This window comes from Trichinella spiralis (genome assembly GCF_000181795.1).
Source record: "Trichinella spiralis strain ISS 195 chromosome Unknown Scfld6, whole genome shotgun sequence".
NCBI classification, from domain to species: Eukaryota; Metazoa; Nematoda; class Enoplea; order Trichinellida; family Trichinellidae; genus Trichinella; species Trichinella spiralis.
The window spans coordinates 1975215-1992403 of record NW_003526945.1 but is presented as its reverse complement, the minus strand read 5'-3'; the positions used below and the strand labels follow the sequence as shown (position 1 = coordinate 1992403).

General features: G+C 31.2%; 4 protein-coding genes across 4 annotated transcripts; 3 read left to right on the top strand and 1 right to left on the bottom strand.

Moving 5' to 3' along the window:
• Positions 1 to 2135: 2135 nt before the first annotated feature.
• On the top strand, positions 2136 to 3127 carry Tsp_08121 (hypothetical protein). Its single transcript, XM_003373480.1, has 5 exons — positions 2136 to 2264; positions 2449 to 2624; positions 2696 to 2765; positions 2877 to 3049; positions 3112 to 3127. The coding sequence occupies exons 1-5, from the start codon at positions 2136 to 2138 to the stop codon at positions 3125 to 3127; spliced, it is 564 nt and encodes a 187-aa protein (XP_003373528.1).
• Positions 3128 to 6777: 3650 nt separating this feature from the next.
• Positions 6778 to 8820, bottom strand: Tsp_08120 (conserved hypothetical protein). The gene is made up of 6 exons (XM_003373479.1): positions 8771 to 8820; positions 8176 to 8326; positions 7960 to 7977; positions 7485 to 7530; positions 7218 to 7267; positions 6778 to 6975 (listed from the first exon to the last, which is right to left on the bottom strand). The coding sequence occupies exons 1-6, from the start codon at positions 8818 to 8820 to the stop codon at positions 6778 to 6780; spliced, it is 513 nt and encodes a 170-aa protein (XP_003373527.1).
• Positions 8821 to 10518: 1698 nt separating this feature from the next.
• Positions 10519 to 11977, top strand: Tsp_08119 (conserved hypothetical protein). The gene is given in 6 exon segments (XM_003373478.1): positions 10519 to 10557; positions 10920 to 10967; positions 11251 to 11289; positions 11464 to 11563; positions 11575 to 11732; positions 11873 to 11977. 6 exon segments carry the CDS (start codon positions 10519 to 10521, stop codon positions 11975 to 11977), a joined length of 489 nt encoding a protein of 162 aa, XP_003373526.1.
• A 1949-nt stretch (positions 11978 to 13926) lies between these two features.
• Positions 13927 to 17162, top strand: Tsp_08118a (hypothetical protein; the record flags this gene model as incomplete). The annotated part of the gene is made up of 8 exons (XM_003373477.1): positions 13927 to 13938; positions 14004 to 14085; positions 14189 to 15057; positions 15093 to 15117; positions 15571 to 15612; positions 15860 to 16041; positions 16513 to 16594; positions 16698 to 17162. Coding segments are annotated over exons 1-8 (1759 nt in total), but the record flags the coding sequence as incomplete, so codon positions are not given.
• Between the last annotated feature and the right edge of the window lie 27 nt (positions 17163 to 17189).

Below are 17189 nucleotides of genomic sequence, written 5' to 3'. Positions count from 1 at the left end.
GTAAATTTCATTTACGATCATCATTATCATTAATAAAAGTTTTATTACATATTTTATATTATATTACATATACAAATCAATAAATACAATTAATGCCGTAGACGAGTTTTGTTCTCTGCAAAATAATGCCCGAAACCTTAAAAACAGCGTGAAATGAAAAAATTCCTCTTCCTTTAGTGTTTAAATATGAATGTTTTTGAGAAAAAATTACAACAATAATACTTTCAGTTGAATCCATTTGGAACGGATGAACTGCTCATTTTAAAATTTAACTTTCGTGTTTTTAAAACCATTAGTGGAGTTTATTTTCCGTTTATAATGCAAGAATATTACTGAACATTATTACTTTAGATTATATTGTCATTATTTAAACGTCAGATGAAACAAAACACTCCATCTACCAAAAAAAACCGCCTCTATCGACTATGAATATAAAATTCAGGGAAGATAGTGAAAAATTTTACTGTTATAAAATATTAAATTTGTACAATGGAAATTTCAAAATACGAAGCACACTGGATTAGCAAGCTATTTATGTTTGTAAAATTGTTCGATTTTATTCAAATAAAGTTATATTTTGTTTCATTCGATGAGCATAATTTCATACTGTTATAATAATGGACCAGTAATGATTTGCCAATAATGATAATAACAAATAAATAACTTCAAAATTTTGCTATGCTTTTTTTCTGCTTTTGAACAAATCTCATTTTATGATGAAAGTTGAAAAGAAAACACGAATTCGCTTTAAAATCTTTTAAAAACGTAAGCAAACATTAATTGAAGCTTACTTTGTGCTTGGGTTTATTTTGCCTCAAGTTGACAATCTTGCAAATAGCAAACATTTGTTTAAATGAAAATTAGCTAATGCGTAAGCAAAAATTTAGCGACACATTTATAACATTCAAGTAAAATAACTTTTGATAACCTGGAAGAAGCATTTTTCATACATTCTAACGTTAACAATTTAGCATTACATTTTCACAAATTTACTTACGTTTGCTTTTTCATATCTGCTGCAAATTAGCTTGTATTCTTGGCATCCAAATCATATATATATATATATATATATATGTATAATACACAGATCCAATCAATTTTTGTCAAAATCATTTCCATTATAATACAATGATTATATATATATATATACATATATTAGTACTGTGCAAATTTTGGACAGCTTTTTTCTTCAAGAAATAGTAGCATAAAATTAAATCCACAAAAGAAAATTTTATTTTCAAACAAAAGATTGCGATAAAAACAAAACAAAAAGTTAAACATCAATCAGATATTTCAAAAAAAGAACATTATTTTTTACAGAAAAATTACAAATTTAATTACAGTATGAATGATTTGATCGAAAGTACAAAATTGCAGAACCGCAATCAAAATTGTGCGTGCAGTATTTTTTTAATACAATTTTTATTAAAAAATAAAAATAATGATAATAATATAAAATTTATTTAAAAAAAAGAATTTCATCACAATTTAACGATAAGAAAAAGCATACACAAATATTATCTTGATTGAAAGGAATAAAACAACTTTTTCAAGTCTTTTTTTCAATTGCTGATTAAGAATGATAAGAAAGGACAAACTACAGAATTTAATTTATGAAAGAATTTCCAATGACGCTGTTCGTCAATGTGTGGGTGTCGATGATGTGCATTTGTCGACGACGAAGTGATTGAAGTGATCAATCAAACAGTATATAATAAAATGGGAAATTTTGGTGGGCCAAATTTTTAATAATGATGAAGTCAATTGATCGATCATTTTGGCTGCAGTTTTTATTCGAAATCAATTGCCGTTCAAAACAACTGCTCTCTTCAATGGGATTTATGATAGATGGGCGTATCAGGGGTAAATTGTGTCTTCAAATTTTCCACCACAATATTCGTCCACAAGAGCTGTCTGCAACCGACCGGCCAGAAAGCAGCTGTTTCGAAATTGTTCACGGAGCAAAATGTTCGACAATTGGCTGAATATGAAGTTCCATCACAGAACTGCAAAGCTGAATCTCAAGGCTGCGAGCAGGATTTTTCAAAACATGTGTTCAAGCTTTAAAATTAATTTCAATTGTTCAAAGAAATTTTTATCACTGTGACATGTGTTGTTGGCGGTTTGCGTTCACAATGAGTCATCATCTTTGGTCGGCTATAAATTCGCCGTTCAACGTTTCGAAAATCATTTTGAAAAACAATTCTCGCCTGATGGCATCGCTGCTAATTCTAGCTGTTTTGCTTCCTGCCGTTGTCTTTTGCGTGAGTGTCATTTTCTTCAACATAAAATATACACAAATAAATATTATTAATTAAATTAATATTATTTTTGTTTTGTAAATTCATTTATTCAAATAATACCAAGAAACATAATGCTACTCGAATCGAGGAGTTATTGCAGCGTTGGACAGTTAGCAGTTGTGGATGAAAGCTTTGTCATTTTCAGGATTTCGACAAAAATCGTCAATACTTCATCAGATTGTGCCAGTCGGATTCCAATGTAAGAGCTACATACGAGGAATTGCATGCTCTTGAAGATTTTTCCGCAGTATCCGACGAAACAATGGACGCTTTAGTGAAACACGGCACTGCGTTGTATATGTGCAAAGATCGAAAACAAATGTATAAATTTTGATCATTGACTATCTTTTCTTTTCCATTTCAAGCTTTTCACTTGCTAATTTCAATTTCAGGGAAAAGCTAAATCACATGCCAAGAGTTGCTGGTGGTGGACAGAAAACTTTTCGATCCATGTCATTCGTGGTAATGATCTGTTGGAATATTTGAAAATAAATTTTCATAACTGACAGATTTGAAAAAAGAAACAGAGAAATACGCATTAAGAGAAAACAGTTTCAAGTATTACTTTTCTAGTCCCCAAGTACAAGAGCGGAAATGGTACGCCAGTGTGTCAATGAACCACTGCTGAGAGTTCTGTTCGAAGCAATGAGAGCTTCAGACAAGCCGAATATTCCATACGACGAACGTCTGCGTGCAATTTTTACTTGGACATCTGCTTTGGACATCTGTATGCAACAAAAAGAAGAGTAAGATTGAATATACTATTTACATTTCCTTTTACTCTTTTTATTTATACTATCATATTCAGAGAAATAGAAGTATGAATAATATTCGCCACAAGATAAAGAAAATCAGTCCTATTTAAATTGCCATAGAGTTACAATGCATATTACTATAAAATCGCTGCTCATTAATTACTATTATATCTTTAATATTACGATAATTATATTTGCTATTCTTATCGACTTTATCAGCATAATTTGATAAAATAGTTGAATGTTTGGGTTATTTTTACAATAAAATCACTACATATTAATTTATTGCAAACTGTTTCCTACTTTATTTCAAATAAAAATATTAATCACGAATGCAGCTGAAAAATATTACACACATATATTATAAATAAATGAAAATTTCGATATTATAATTACAGTAGATTATAACAAACGCAAATACAATGCAATGAAAATTGAATTCAACAAATTTTAAATAAATTCTACAAATACAGTAAAAAAATAAGAGTTTGATAACTATTTGATGAACTCTCACGCACAGTTATTTAAATAATGACATCGGAAAAACTTCTCCAAAATAAAATTATCCAAAACTTACCATTATTAAATTTTCGTTAAAAACCACTGCAATGATAATATTTTAAAAAAAGTTTAATTCCGAAATTATTTGCAAATAATATATTCGAGATATTGAAATATATTTTCAAAACAGAAATGCACAATGAAAATCGTTTTATAAAAGCACTACACAGTTTAACGTATAGCACGTCATTATCTATTTATTTTTATCCAGCCATTTATTATTTTTTATTTATGCATATTTATAGCAGTTGATGTTAAAAATACAGCATCAGTTTCCACTAACATTTGCTAATGCAAGATAAATGTGGCAAAAATTGCATTGCAACAAAATTAATAGTATGCATCATTGCAAACAACTGCAGTTTTGGACTGATAATTATTCAACAGCAGATGAGCACATCTGGCCAATTTATCTTTTATATTATATATAAATAGAACTTGATTTTACAATTTATGGATTTCTTATTTTCACTGTCACTTAGAAACAATGCAATTCTACAACAGTAATTCGTTATTGAAACAAACTGTGATCATATTCAGTCAACGAAACAATACCAAATTTCTAACTCTTCAGTGTTAAAAAAATTAGAATTATTCTTAAATTATGAAAATTATTCTCTTGTATTTTATACAGCATGTGGATAATTTTTAGCTAGATGAAAGTGCTATTTTCTACAATTAAATGTTATAAAGCAAATTTAGTTCTCAGCAAACAATAATTTTCAAGCTTTCACTGCAACTAAAATATATAAATAAAAGTAATACGTTAATCAACAAGAAAACAACGCAGTACATAAATGTATTTATTACTAATTTAAAAATTCTTATAATCGCTATTAAATTTAAATCCATCATTGAAATTATCAAACTTATTTGTTAATTGCAGAAACTTCTTACCATTACTATCATTAACTAGTTTTGGATCAGACATTTTTCCATTTCTATTTTTATTCTATTTCAAAGTTTCATTTATTAAACATTCTTCATTATTATTTTCATCGACTCAGCTCTAAATATTGCCGGCTGCTTTGAAGCTAAATTACATACATTTCCAAGTAAAAGGTACTGAACATGACAACTTTACCCAACAACGATACTATACAGTAAAAGAAAAAGTATTTTCATTATGAATGAAAAAAGCACTTTCAGTGCCAGATCTAATAGTAAAATTCATAAAAACAAACCGTATATGCATCGGATGTGAAATTACATATCAATCGATTCGACGCTTTAATCCGTATTTTCATCAGTTCTATGAATGTTCGTTCATTCATTCATTAAAATGACTTTTCAAAAGAACAACTTTTTTCAGCTTTTCATTTGACACATTTGCATTTGTCGGCACCGTCAAACCGCGTCTTTCTTGCAATATTTCTATAAAGGGAAACAAAACTAAGCAGTAACAACAACACAACATTATTCAATTACCTCATTTATACTATTGAACGGTAATACATAGATTGCATTTATAAGTAATGAATTGTGCTTGGGTTTAGACGCATTTTTAATTTCGTAAAAACACAAAGTTGTTTTTAAAATATTTTAAATAAATTATTTTTTAAAATTATAAGTTTTCCATTGCAACTAATTCATACTGTAAAACAATAGTAAAATGCAGGTAATATAGTCCGCGATAATGTTCAGAATATTTCATTTTCCGCGTGAATTGTGGATTAAAAATGATTACTAGTTACTTCAATCTTTCATTTTCTCATTTTCATTCAAATTATGTGGACGTGGTCTAACATGCAATTTTCACAGGCGATTTGGAGAATCGGAGAAAGAATAAAACTTTTAATTCCGATAAAAATGTTGAATTGTATAAATTTCATTAAAAATTGTATCTGAATTCAGAATTTTCCCCAATTAATGAAAATGAAGAAATTTCACTTCCTAAAACACGAAATCTGAATGAATAATTAGATCCACTTGAAAATTTTCCATTTCAATGTGATTTGTTCAATGAAAACCACCAACACGCTACTGTTGAAAATAAAAATCAAAATTAAGAAAATAATTAACTGAAATATAAACCGGAAGGCGAGAATTATTGCATTTTTCGTCTAAGCATGTCTTCCAAAGAGACGGCATCTTTAGCAAACCGACGTATACCGTCGGCCAGTTTGTCGCAAGCCATAGCGTCTTCATTCATTTCCCAGCGGAAACGACACTCGTCGACTTCTACCACCGGTAAAGACGCCAGTCGAGCATTAGCAGGATCGAGGTAAACGTGTAATTGCTCTCTATCGGCTGCCAACTGGTCGAGCAATGTCGGGCTGATTGTTAACAAATCACAGCCGCACAGACCTTTAATTTGATTGACATTTCTGAACGACGCACCCATCACCTGCGTACTATAGTTGTGGCATTTGTAATAATTGTAGATTTTTGTCACATTTTGCACGCCTGGATCGTCGAGCATGCCATATTGAGCATTGCCGGAGTGCTTTTGCAGATGCCAGTCAAGTATACGGCCCACGAAGGGTGAAATCAACGTGGCACCGGCGTCGGCACACGCGACAGCTTGGTAGAAGTTGAACAAGAGAGTCATGTTGCAGTGAATTCCGTCGTGACGTTCGAGCTCACTGGCCGCTTGCACGCCTTCCCAAGTCGAGGCCAGTTTGATCAGAACGCGTTCCTTTGGCACGCCTTCTTCTTCGTACATGGAAATGAGTCGTCGGGCTCGTTGGAGCTGGCCCACTCGGTCAAAAGACAAGCGCGCGTCCACTTCTGTCGACACCCTGCCAGGGATGATGTTCAAAATTTCCACGCCGAACAGAACGAACAGCTTATCCATGGCCAGAGTCAGACGGTCCTTGACGTTTTCAGCACGACATTTACCATACTGGACAGCCGAGTCGAGCAGGCTGGCATATTTGGGCACCGACGACGCTTGGAGCAGCAGCGACGGGTTGGTGGTGGCGTCAGTCGGCTTATACTGGCCAATGCTTTCAAAATCTCCCGTATCGGCGACAACCACCGTATGCATCTTCAACTGTTCCAAGGCGGACATTGTTTTCGACTCTGACAACGACGACAACTGAAACTGTATAACGAAAACAGAAACTGAGAAGAGAAGCTTTTGTCACTTTAGAAACGCCCAACGATCACTACTACTGCTACTGCTACTACTACGAAAGAGCAGAAATAAGAGCGAATTATTTCCGTAAACCTGGACCGGAAAATGGCAATGACTGATGTACATCGATAAACGTACAGCACGTACAATCACTGCACAGCCGATGGCACTTTACAACGTAGATGTCAACTCTGAATGTGCCAAAATCAACAACACCGGAAAAGGCAAACGAACTTCTTGGAATATTGTCGAAAACAATAAGAAACAATTCTGACAGCTTGAAACAGAAAATTACAAACTTATTAAAAGCAACTGGTCAATATAAACTGCAAAAACTCATTCCACATGAACACACAACTAGAAAAACAAATCAACCTAAAATGCTCTCGGCGATGATAAAAAAAACAAGCTAATGACAGTTTAAAACTGGAAAAGGTTTTTCTTAAATTAATTATCACTTGAAATGATGAACTGCGACAAAATTCGTTCAAAACTTCATACATTATCAGTCACAATAACCCTTTTTAGTAATTCATCAAGCATACAATATTGCCAAAAAATATATACACCTAAAATTGAGAAACAAATTCAAAATTTCTCTTTCATTCCCTACTAAGCTTTCAAATCCAATTCCAATTTTACTATTCAATCATTTATTTAGGAATTTATTTCTTCAACATGCTTGCAACAAACAAAACTACATATATATGCAAAATTTTAAATAAATTTTTCTATGGAATTGATAATTTGAAAATAAAATTTCAACCTCAACATTAATAAAAATACTTTGCAATTCTAACCAGCTGTGAGAATTATTACAGTATATTTTGCACTAAAGTACAAATAAAATGATTTTACTTCAGTTGAAAAATTAAAGTTCTAAAGCAACGCCACATTCTCCAGAAGCCATAATTAATTAAAATAAAGCAAAGCAAATGCGTATTTTTATGTGTAATTTAAAAAAATATTTTAGTTTTGCATGTTGAAACAAATAGAAATAAATAAATGAATACTGTAGTGCTTTCTTTCAGTTTTTTAATTTTTAAAGTTAAAATATTAGAATTGCCTTATTCATTTACAGCAAACTGCTTCGTATTAGATAGTTTTAAAAAAATTTGATAGCTGTGAAATAAAAAAACGGTGCACTGATAATGACTATTTTTCAAAATGCAAATTTAAAATTATACTATTCACCACAGTTATTTATTTGCTCAGTTTTATTATTAATCATTAATTTACTAATTATTTAAAAAATAAAAACCATATAATACATGTGTTTCTAAAACAAATTGAACTACATTTTATTAACTAATTAAATCTTTAAGAACTTTTTTGTTTTAGTAAGTCCTTTACAAACACGAACTATTTCCCTTGCAATTCAAAGAATCAAAAATTTTTTACTAGCAAAAAATTTAAGTGTTTTTTAGCAGTGACCAAAAGAAGATGATTGCTTTTATACTCAATCAATAATATTTACATATGTTTCCAATTTTAAATTACATGGAATGAAAACGTTACTGTGATTCATGCTTTTATTCCCCTTTTCGTGTTGATTATGCTTCATCCTCAAACTTGTTTTATATGCTTCGTCTTTATTATAAAAATCTAAAATGACTGCTTGTGTGATGCTAAAAATATTAATTACAATTTTTGCAAATAACTCCATATCAATAAATCTACACTTTAATTTTGACTGAAATAAAGTTAAGTATGCAATTTGATACAACGAGCTCAAAGTATAATTTTGTTTATTATTTTAATTGAATTTTAGGCCGTGTAAATGTTATAAAAGCTAAACTATTTTGGATGAAAAATGAACAACTGCTTCTATAATATATTTATTGGGGTTGAAATTACCAAGTATAAAATTTACTTTATTTAACCATTTTCCAGTGGAATAAATGACTCTTAGGGGATTTGTCTTCGGTGAGCTATTCAAAAAATTTTATGATAAAATTGCATTTTAGAATGGCAGCACAGCAATTGTTTACAAATAAAACAATGGAATTGAATTAAGCAATGCTAATTTAGCATGTTTGAAAAGATAGAACAGTTTTTATTGTAAGTTTCACTTTTGAGCTATGAAACCAAACAAACATTCTGACACGCCGTAAACCACCATTATCATATCATTTTGGCAGCTGGCTGATAAGCAGATATTGACATGCTTTGATGACTGCTGAAATCTGTTAGTAAACGCAAAATGTTTTTGAATTAGTGTTAGTTCACCATCATAAGCTAAGTTTTATGTGATGAAACAAAAATTAGTAAGCATGATTTCTCATTTGTCTAAAGCAACAAAATGTTTGTCCAACTCATATTCCTGTTAAGTTAATCATGAGAATGTAAAAACTTCACAATGGTACGTAACAAAATTTTTAGTTTTACGATTTTCTTCAATGAAAATTCTTTTTTATCATTTGTTTTCTTAATTCATTTATCAGTTTCAGCAGAAATGTCAATTCACTTATCATAATGACATCAGTTAAATTTAGAAAGTTCTCATGGGTACTCATGGTTACCATTTCAGTTTCAGAATAACACTTAATACGCTGATCCTGTGCATATAAGTCATATTATCGTGTGCATAAAAGCGAAATTAAAGCGTTTGTCACTATATAGATTCTGCGGTTAAATACATAATGAATTACTTTTAAGCAGGTGTGCAATTCATCGCTTAAAGAAACATTTTATCTAAAAAAAATTTATAGCTGTACTAAAAGCACCACCTTTAATCTTTACAACTGAAATAATTTTCTTTTAATATTACATTAATGTAACTGATTACCTCAATCTTGAAGGTTCATTTTAATTTAGAATGAATTTGTGCTACTGCTTTCAAACAATTGACTTCATTTTTTGACTGGTTAAAATTGATGCTCATATAATTCACTTACATGTTCATTTGTTTTATTTCATTTCATCAGCTATTTATAAAAATAGTTTGACAGCTTGGAAAATCATGAAAGTAATGTACAGTGCATTTAAACTTCATGAAAAATCATAAGATAGTATATAAAAAAGCAAATAAACGCTTACTTTCCACATGGATAGCCATTACATAAAATTAAAATTAGTTAGAGGTCATGGAGGCAACAATAAATTGCCATCAAACTGATTTTCTATGCCACGCAATAAATGTTCATGTACTGCTCTCGCAATCGCCTGACGATGTTCACATTCCCGAAATGCGATATCAGAGGTAAACGCATGGACTTGCTGTGCAAATTGATACATGCTACTGACTTGACAGTAACTTACTTGTACTCCTTCGAAAATTGCTCTGCACGCTAGATCATATTCCTGTCGACTCAATAAAGCTTCAGCTCGATAAAGCGTTGGATAGTCCTTTTCAGTTATCATCTCTGAAGCATTCTGAACTTGATTCGCTCGAAAGTGGTTCAATTCAGCAAAATATTCTTCTACTCCAACAATAATGACAAATATATTTCGAACAATTGCATGGCACTGCATTGCTGTTTGCTTGATATTATGAATTACTCTGTATAAATTCGACCTTCCAACCAAACGAAAATCATTTGAACATGAGCTGATTGTATTGTAAGCAAGCTGCACAAATTTTTCAGCGGGTAAGCACAATATTATCTCATGATGAAAAATCGCTCTGTGATGAGCACCCAATTTACCATATGAAAATCCTATCACATTTTCCATAAACATTTGATGTTCTAAAATTAGTGGAGGGTCTGTTTCCATACGTATGTTTTGGAATAACCGTGGTACAGTTTGCTCCAAAATTGGCACGATGAATTGGTAAAATTCATTTCTTCTATCAATCAAAATAGTCACAGTACGCCAAATGCTTTCAACGGGATCCGTAAGTTGCAATACCACAGAGGTAAATTCAGGTACATCAGATCTATTCATTTGTTGAAGCAGTGGCAAACCTTCATGAAATCCTCTTGGTCGCACAGTCATATTATTTTCAGCATTATTGTCACCCATTCTTAACATTTAAATCATATACCTGTAATAATAAGATTTTATTAAATAGATATCAATATTGAGAAAGTGATACACAATATGAAGAAATCATGAAATAACTGACGTTTGCAAAACAACTTGCTACACATGGCACATTAGACAACTTACAGTATGTTATATTAAAGTACAATTAATGTTTTTGTACTTGCATTATAATAAAATCTGCAGATTAAAAAATATAATTTTATGTTAAAATTTCCATTTAAGTAATTTCAGCGTGGAATATTATCTCTAACGCTTATATTTACATTTCAGCGCTTAAAAGTAATTAAAATGTATTTTATATATAACTATATATGACAAAACAAATATTGTAAAAAAATTATAGAAAACCAATGGCCTTATCTTCATTTTATTTTTCATGAAATTGTTACAATTTTTACAGAAAATGAAGACAACAAAACTCATATAAACTCGGGAGTAATAGACTGCAAATTGTTCTTCAGAATTACACTGGCTTCAAGATACACAATATAGTTGCGTAATATCACTGTTTATGACTCATCAGTAATGCTGAACGATGAGTTAATTCTTGTTTTTTTACTAGGTCGGTACAATCGACAATTCCATGCAGCAGCCATTATTAGTTTTAGGTTATTTAGCAATTACTTTCCTGTACTCATTTGCTTATGTGATTTCTCCTTTAATCATCTCCTTATTTTAAAATTACAATACAACACTTGAACTGTTATCATGAAAAACGAAGAATCTTGCTGAGAGCTTCTATTCTTAAACCATTAAAATTGATGAGTACTTCGAGATTAACTTCACGTTTTATATTCCACCACAAAAACCATTTAAGGGATCATCATGCGTGAAGCAGCTGCTTGATGATAATGAATTGCACTTTTCAGCATCTAGTATTTATAAGAGTCTTGTAAAGTGTGTAGTACTACGCTTATTAAAAAACAGAAAAGAAAAAAAGAAGCAATTGTTTTATTTGCAAGAAGTAGCTACTTGCAAGTGGGAAGTAGAGATGAAACTTTAGAGTTTACAGAAGATAGATTTTATTACATTACCAATCTCAAAGTATGTCATTCAAGTTGCAGTGAACTGTATTTCAATTCTCAAAAAAATCATTCATTGCAGTATTTAATGAATTCTCAATGGTTTTATTTCCAACTTATGAGATCATATATTTAAGGAATTTACATTATCTTATATTAAAGTTAAGTAAACGCAAAGAATTAATTCAGTGGAATAGGAAATACGGTGCTGAAACAAATAAAATCATTGGAAGGGATGCGCTTTATTTCTCAATTAAACCTATATAACATTTTATCAATGAAAATTACAAATTACTGCTAATCTTTTGGAATAACCACAACACTAATCTGTGTTTTAAAGATGATCCTAAACGGTTGAATTCAAAATATGATCACCTTGCAAGTGATGTAAATCCATTGCAGTATTCGCTAAATCTTCTGGAGGATTCCTTATTCAAAATACTGGTCGGTGAACACAGAAATTATTATGCTCTATTCTTTAATGTTATTTATAATTAAATGTATTTCATTATCATTCAAGTATAAAAATATCTCACTTTTACCCATTAAGAGTGGAAAATATAATTTAATTATTTAAAACAAATTAGTCAAGATTCAGATATAAGTTTTCAGAAAGTTATACAAAATATTTAAAAAACCAAAATGATAACATCAAATATAAATAAATGCACAGTCCACTTCATGAAAAATTACAGTTAGAAACACTAAAGTAGAAATAAAATTTTCGTACTTGCAGTCAAAATTTATATTAACAAATTATAATTAAATAGTTAATATAAATCCACAAACTAAAATGCACGCAATATGAATATAAAATGCAATTCTCAGTTTCAAACTAAACACTTCAGCAGGTAGCACTTGGTATCATAAGAAAAATTATGTGTAAGAGTACAAGTTGACTCAACCAGCTTAGACATTTAATTCACTGATTGGGCAGTGTTGATTGGTCAGACTTTAGTATCAAACATAACGACTGCTGCTGCTGCCCTATTTTCAACATTTTCGCTTCACATCTGCTGTCAATATGCGCTTGCACACTTGTTCGTGCGCTGCTTGATCAAATCATGTCAAACTCATTTCATGAAAAATGTGGGGTTACTTTAAGCATTGTAATAATTCAAAGATTGCCTCTGCTTGCATTTTATACATTTAAGTTGCAGGTTTAATATTCTAAGCAAAGCATAATCTTAATTGCCTTTCAAATGAACACTGTTGTACACGATTACAAAATAATGTACGCTAGTACAGCTAGTACAGTATATGCACACTATTAGTACAGCTGTTTACTATTATTTAAAGGCTTTTTTGCATATTATGATCATTTAAACTTTATTCCTAACATGACTTTCAGTTGTCATTCAGTGAAACATATCCACACCTAACTGCAATTAATAATTATAAAAAAAATAAAAAGTTTCTTTTCTGCATTATTTCATTTCATTTATTATTATAAAGCTTATAAAAACATGAGTGCCACTTGGATGGCAAGCTGCAATTCAATATAGCTGATTGATGAATATGCATAAAATTAAAAGTTGAAAAATGATATTTCTTTTATTTCATTTTCAACATCAGACAGAAATATTTGCAGATAATTATAAACAGAATACACTGCAGAAAATTCACAAAAAGCAACAAATAAAAAACAGAAACCCAAATGGCTAATTACTGACCAAACGCAGCACAGCATATTAGAAAACAGCCAATCAGAAAAATTAGGTCGATCTTTAGAGGAAACAATAAGAGTAAACCGCATATCAAAGAATCATAATTCACTATTAAAGCGTCGCAACGCTATCTTCAACTAACTGATGATTGCTTTTACATCTCAATATCTCATTAATATATAAATACATAAACATGAACAATTACTGACGGTAGTACTGTAAATAGAATGGTATGACTTTCTGTCAAATTATCAAACACCAATAATACCCAAATTACAGTTTCCACCGCTCAATTCTATGCTCAACACATTTCACTCCGCTGCTACAGATAAATTTTTGTATCTCACAAAACTAACAAAAAGTCGCTACTCACTCATTATACCTGACAATCAGAAATTAAAGTTCACTGTAGTTTAATTCAATTTAAACAAAATTCACTTTAAAATGTGCCATATATTTCAAACAGCATTAAACACAGTCGATTCAGTTTAGTCTTTGCAGTTAAAGCGAGTAGTGGTTAAGAAACGTTTTACAAACAACTGTAAAAAAATGGAAAAAAATGTAAGATATTCAAACTATCACAGGTAATTTATAACATTACACTTAAATTTGTTATTCTAATGTAGACAGCAGAAAGTGTCGATGAATTGAACAAAAAGTCGATGAATCAAATGGCTTGCGCCGACATGAAGCATGAGACTAATAAAGGTAAATCGAAAAATAAAACCATGTTGGGAGGCAGTTCAAATATACAAATGGAAAGTTTCATACTACAGAAACGTTTTTGAATAACCTTCTTTGCTGGTTTTAGGTAGTGAAATTGAAGAAAATGATTATGATGCGCAGGGCGCATTGAAGGAGGTTTTGCCGAATGAAGAACAAAACTTTGATAAGGAAGAAGGTATTGAAGAAGCGTCGTTGATCATAGCGGTTGATGTAGATTCGAAAAATATTAACGAATCAGATGCAGTTTCAGGTGAACAGAGACATGTGGAAATGGCAAATTCGATCGAAGAATCTGCTTCTCTACTGGGGTCGTCGATCACTGCAGACGGCATGAGTTCCACAAGTGACGTAGACTCTAACAGTAATTCAGGGGATGTTGGAATTGTGGAAAATGAACATTTGGACAGGGAGAAACGTCTTGGGCCGTTAAAGTTCGTTGACGAAGACAGTGAAAGTTTAAAAGGAGAGGAAGTGAGGAAAGCTTCGCAAGAAGTTGCAATTATTGAAGCAGAAGAAGTTTTCGAAAAAGCATCTTGGAGCATTGATATTAGTGAAAATTCGACTTCAAATTCAGTGATCGATGATAGTGTTCCGACATATTCACAAAATTTTGGAATTTCAATATGTGAATATTTGAGCGGTAACAGTCAAATCAGGGAAAACTCGTTCCTCGATTTTGGAAGTCAAACTGCAGAAAGCAGTGAAGATGCGACTACCGCTTCAGAGTGGATTCTAATTGAAGAAAAAGCTTCAGAAGGTGATGAAGACGGCAAGCATGATTCTACAGATGTTCGAACGGTTGAAGCGCAATATGTTCAAGAAATGAAAGTTTCTGAAGAGGCGACAACAATGATTGCAAATTGCCAAAATGAGAAAAGTGCCAAAAAAGCGAACGCGGCTTCAGAGAAACTTGGGATTGCTGAAGAAAATGCTTCTGACAATCCAAATGTACTTGTTAGAAATTTGTGGCTCATTTATATTTTACTCAGCTATGCGATCAACTATGCATTTGTGGTGATTATTTTCTTTCTCTGTCTGCGTATTATGAATGACTGGTTGACTTTTCTCATGTTTTCCATGAACATATTATTATGGTTGAACGAAGACTTGCATTTTCAGAAATAGTGCTATTCTCTCAATGTTACTGAATTTGAACTAATCACCGATTAGTTCAATGATCAATCATCATTTTTATATTTTCGTAAAATTAATATTCATTTGAAATATACTGTATTTTTGAACTTGATTAATTTTGTTCCATTTCCTTTTGTAAATTTTTGCCCATTGTTATCTCAATTGATTTTCATTATATCATTGTTATATACTCATTTTTAATTTATACATGAATGTGTTTTGTAAAAATATGATTGAGTAGAATTTCAATTTAGTTTGGATTTTCTATTAATTATCTGCACCAAATTAAAGTTGATATAATTATGATTGTATAATAAATAAATTCACATTAAGCGTTGTCGTTTGTCAGCAGTGCATCGTGGGAAACAATAGAAAGTTTTTCCACTTTAGTATATTATTTATATCTAAACTGAAGTAGAATATGATGCAATTGATTTTCACTCATAGAAAATGAAACAGATAAGAATAGCAGGTTGCACTAATAGCAATTTATTATGATTTCTTTTTGATTTCGTTTAAGAAAACACGCTTAGATATTGCTTTCTTTTTGTGAAGTTCTGTACAATGTGTTTACCAATAAATAAGGCACATCACCTGCCTTGAGATGTAACCGATTTTCCAGGGTATCAGTTCAGTCTACTATTCCCGGCAAATTCTCAAACACCAGTAGTACCCAAAATGAAGTTTCTACCGCTCAACTCCCTGCTCAACACATTTCACTCCTCTGCTACAGATAAATTTTTGCATCACACCAAACTAACAAAAAATTTATCTTTTCAATCAAGATATCCTGCAAAAAAATACGTTTTTCACTTTAGTTCAGTACTTCAAATTAGTTGTTGAAAAAAATCTAAATTTAGAAAACATAACTAAAAAGTTTTTTGAATTAAAAGATATTTTTAAACAACATATTTGTATTAAATGAAAACAAATTGTAGACATAATTTTGTCAAAATTTCAGTATATTCATAAATGATATTGAGACAAATTTTCACTTTAAAATAAGTACAATCGCTATTCACTTTTTATACCTGACAATCAGAAATTAAAGTTCACTGTAGTTTAATTCAATTTAAACAAAATTCACTTTAAAATGTGCCATATATTTCAAACAGCATTAAACACAGTCGATTCAGTTTAGTCTTTGCAGTTAAAGCGAGTAGTGGTTAAGAAACGTTTTACAAACAACTGTAAAAAAATGGAAAAAAATGTAAGATATTCAAACTATCACAGGTAATTTATAACATTACACTTAAATTTGTTATTCTAATGTAGACAGCAGAAAGTGTCGATGAATTGAACAAAAAGTCGATGAATCAAATGGCTTGCGCCGACATGAAGCATGAGACTAATAAAGGTAAATCGAAAAATAAAACCATGTTGGGAGGCAGTTCAAATATACAAATGGAAAGTTTCATACTACAGAAACGTTTTTGAATAACCTTCTTTGCTGGTTTTAGGTAGTGAAATTGAAGAAAATGATTATGATGCGCAGGGCGCATTGAAGGAGGTTTTGCCGAATGAAGAACAAAACTTTGATAAGGAAGAAGGTATTGAAGAAGCGTCGTTGATCATAGCGGTTGATGTAGATTCGAAAAATATTAACGAATCAGATGCAGTTTCAGGTGAACAGAGACATGTGGAAATGGCAAATTCGATCGAAGAATCTGCTTCTCTACTGGGGTCGTCGATCACTGCAGACGGCATGAGTTCCACAAGTGACGTAGACTCTAACAGTAATTCAGGGGATGTTGGAATTGTGGAAAATGAACATTTGGACAGGGAGAAACGTCTTGGGCCGTTAAAGTTCGTTGACGAAGACAGTGAAAGTTTAAAAGGAGAGGAAGTGAGGAAAGCTTCGCAAGAAGTTGCAATTATTGAAGCAGAAGAAGTTTTCGAAAAAGCATCTTGGAGCATTGATATTAGTGAAAATTCGACTTCAAATTCAGTGA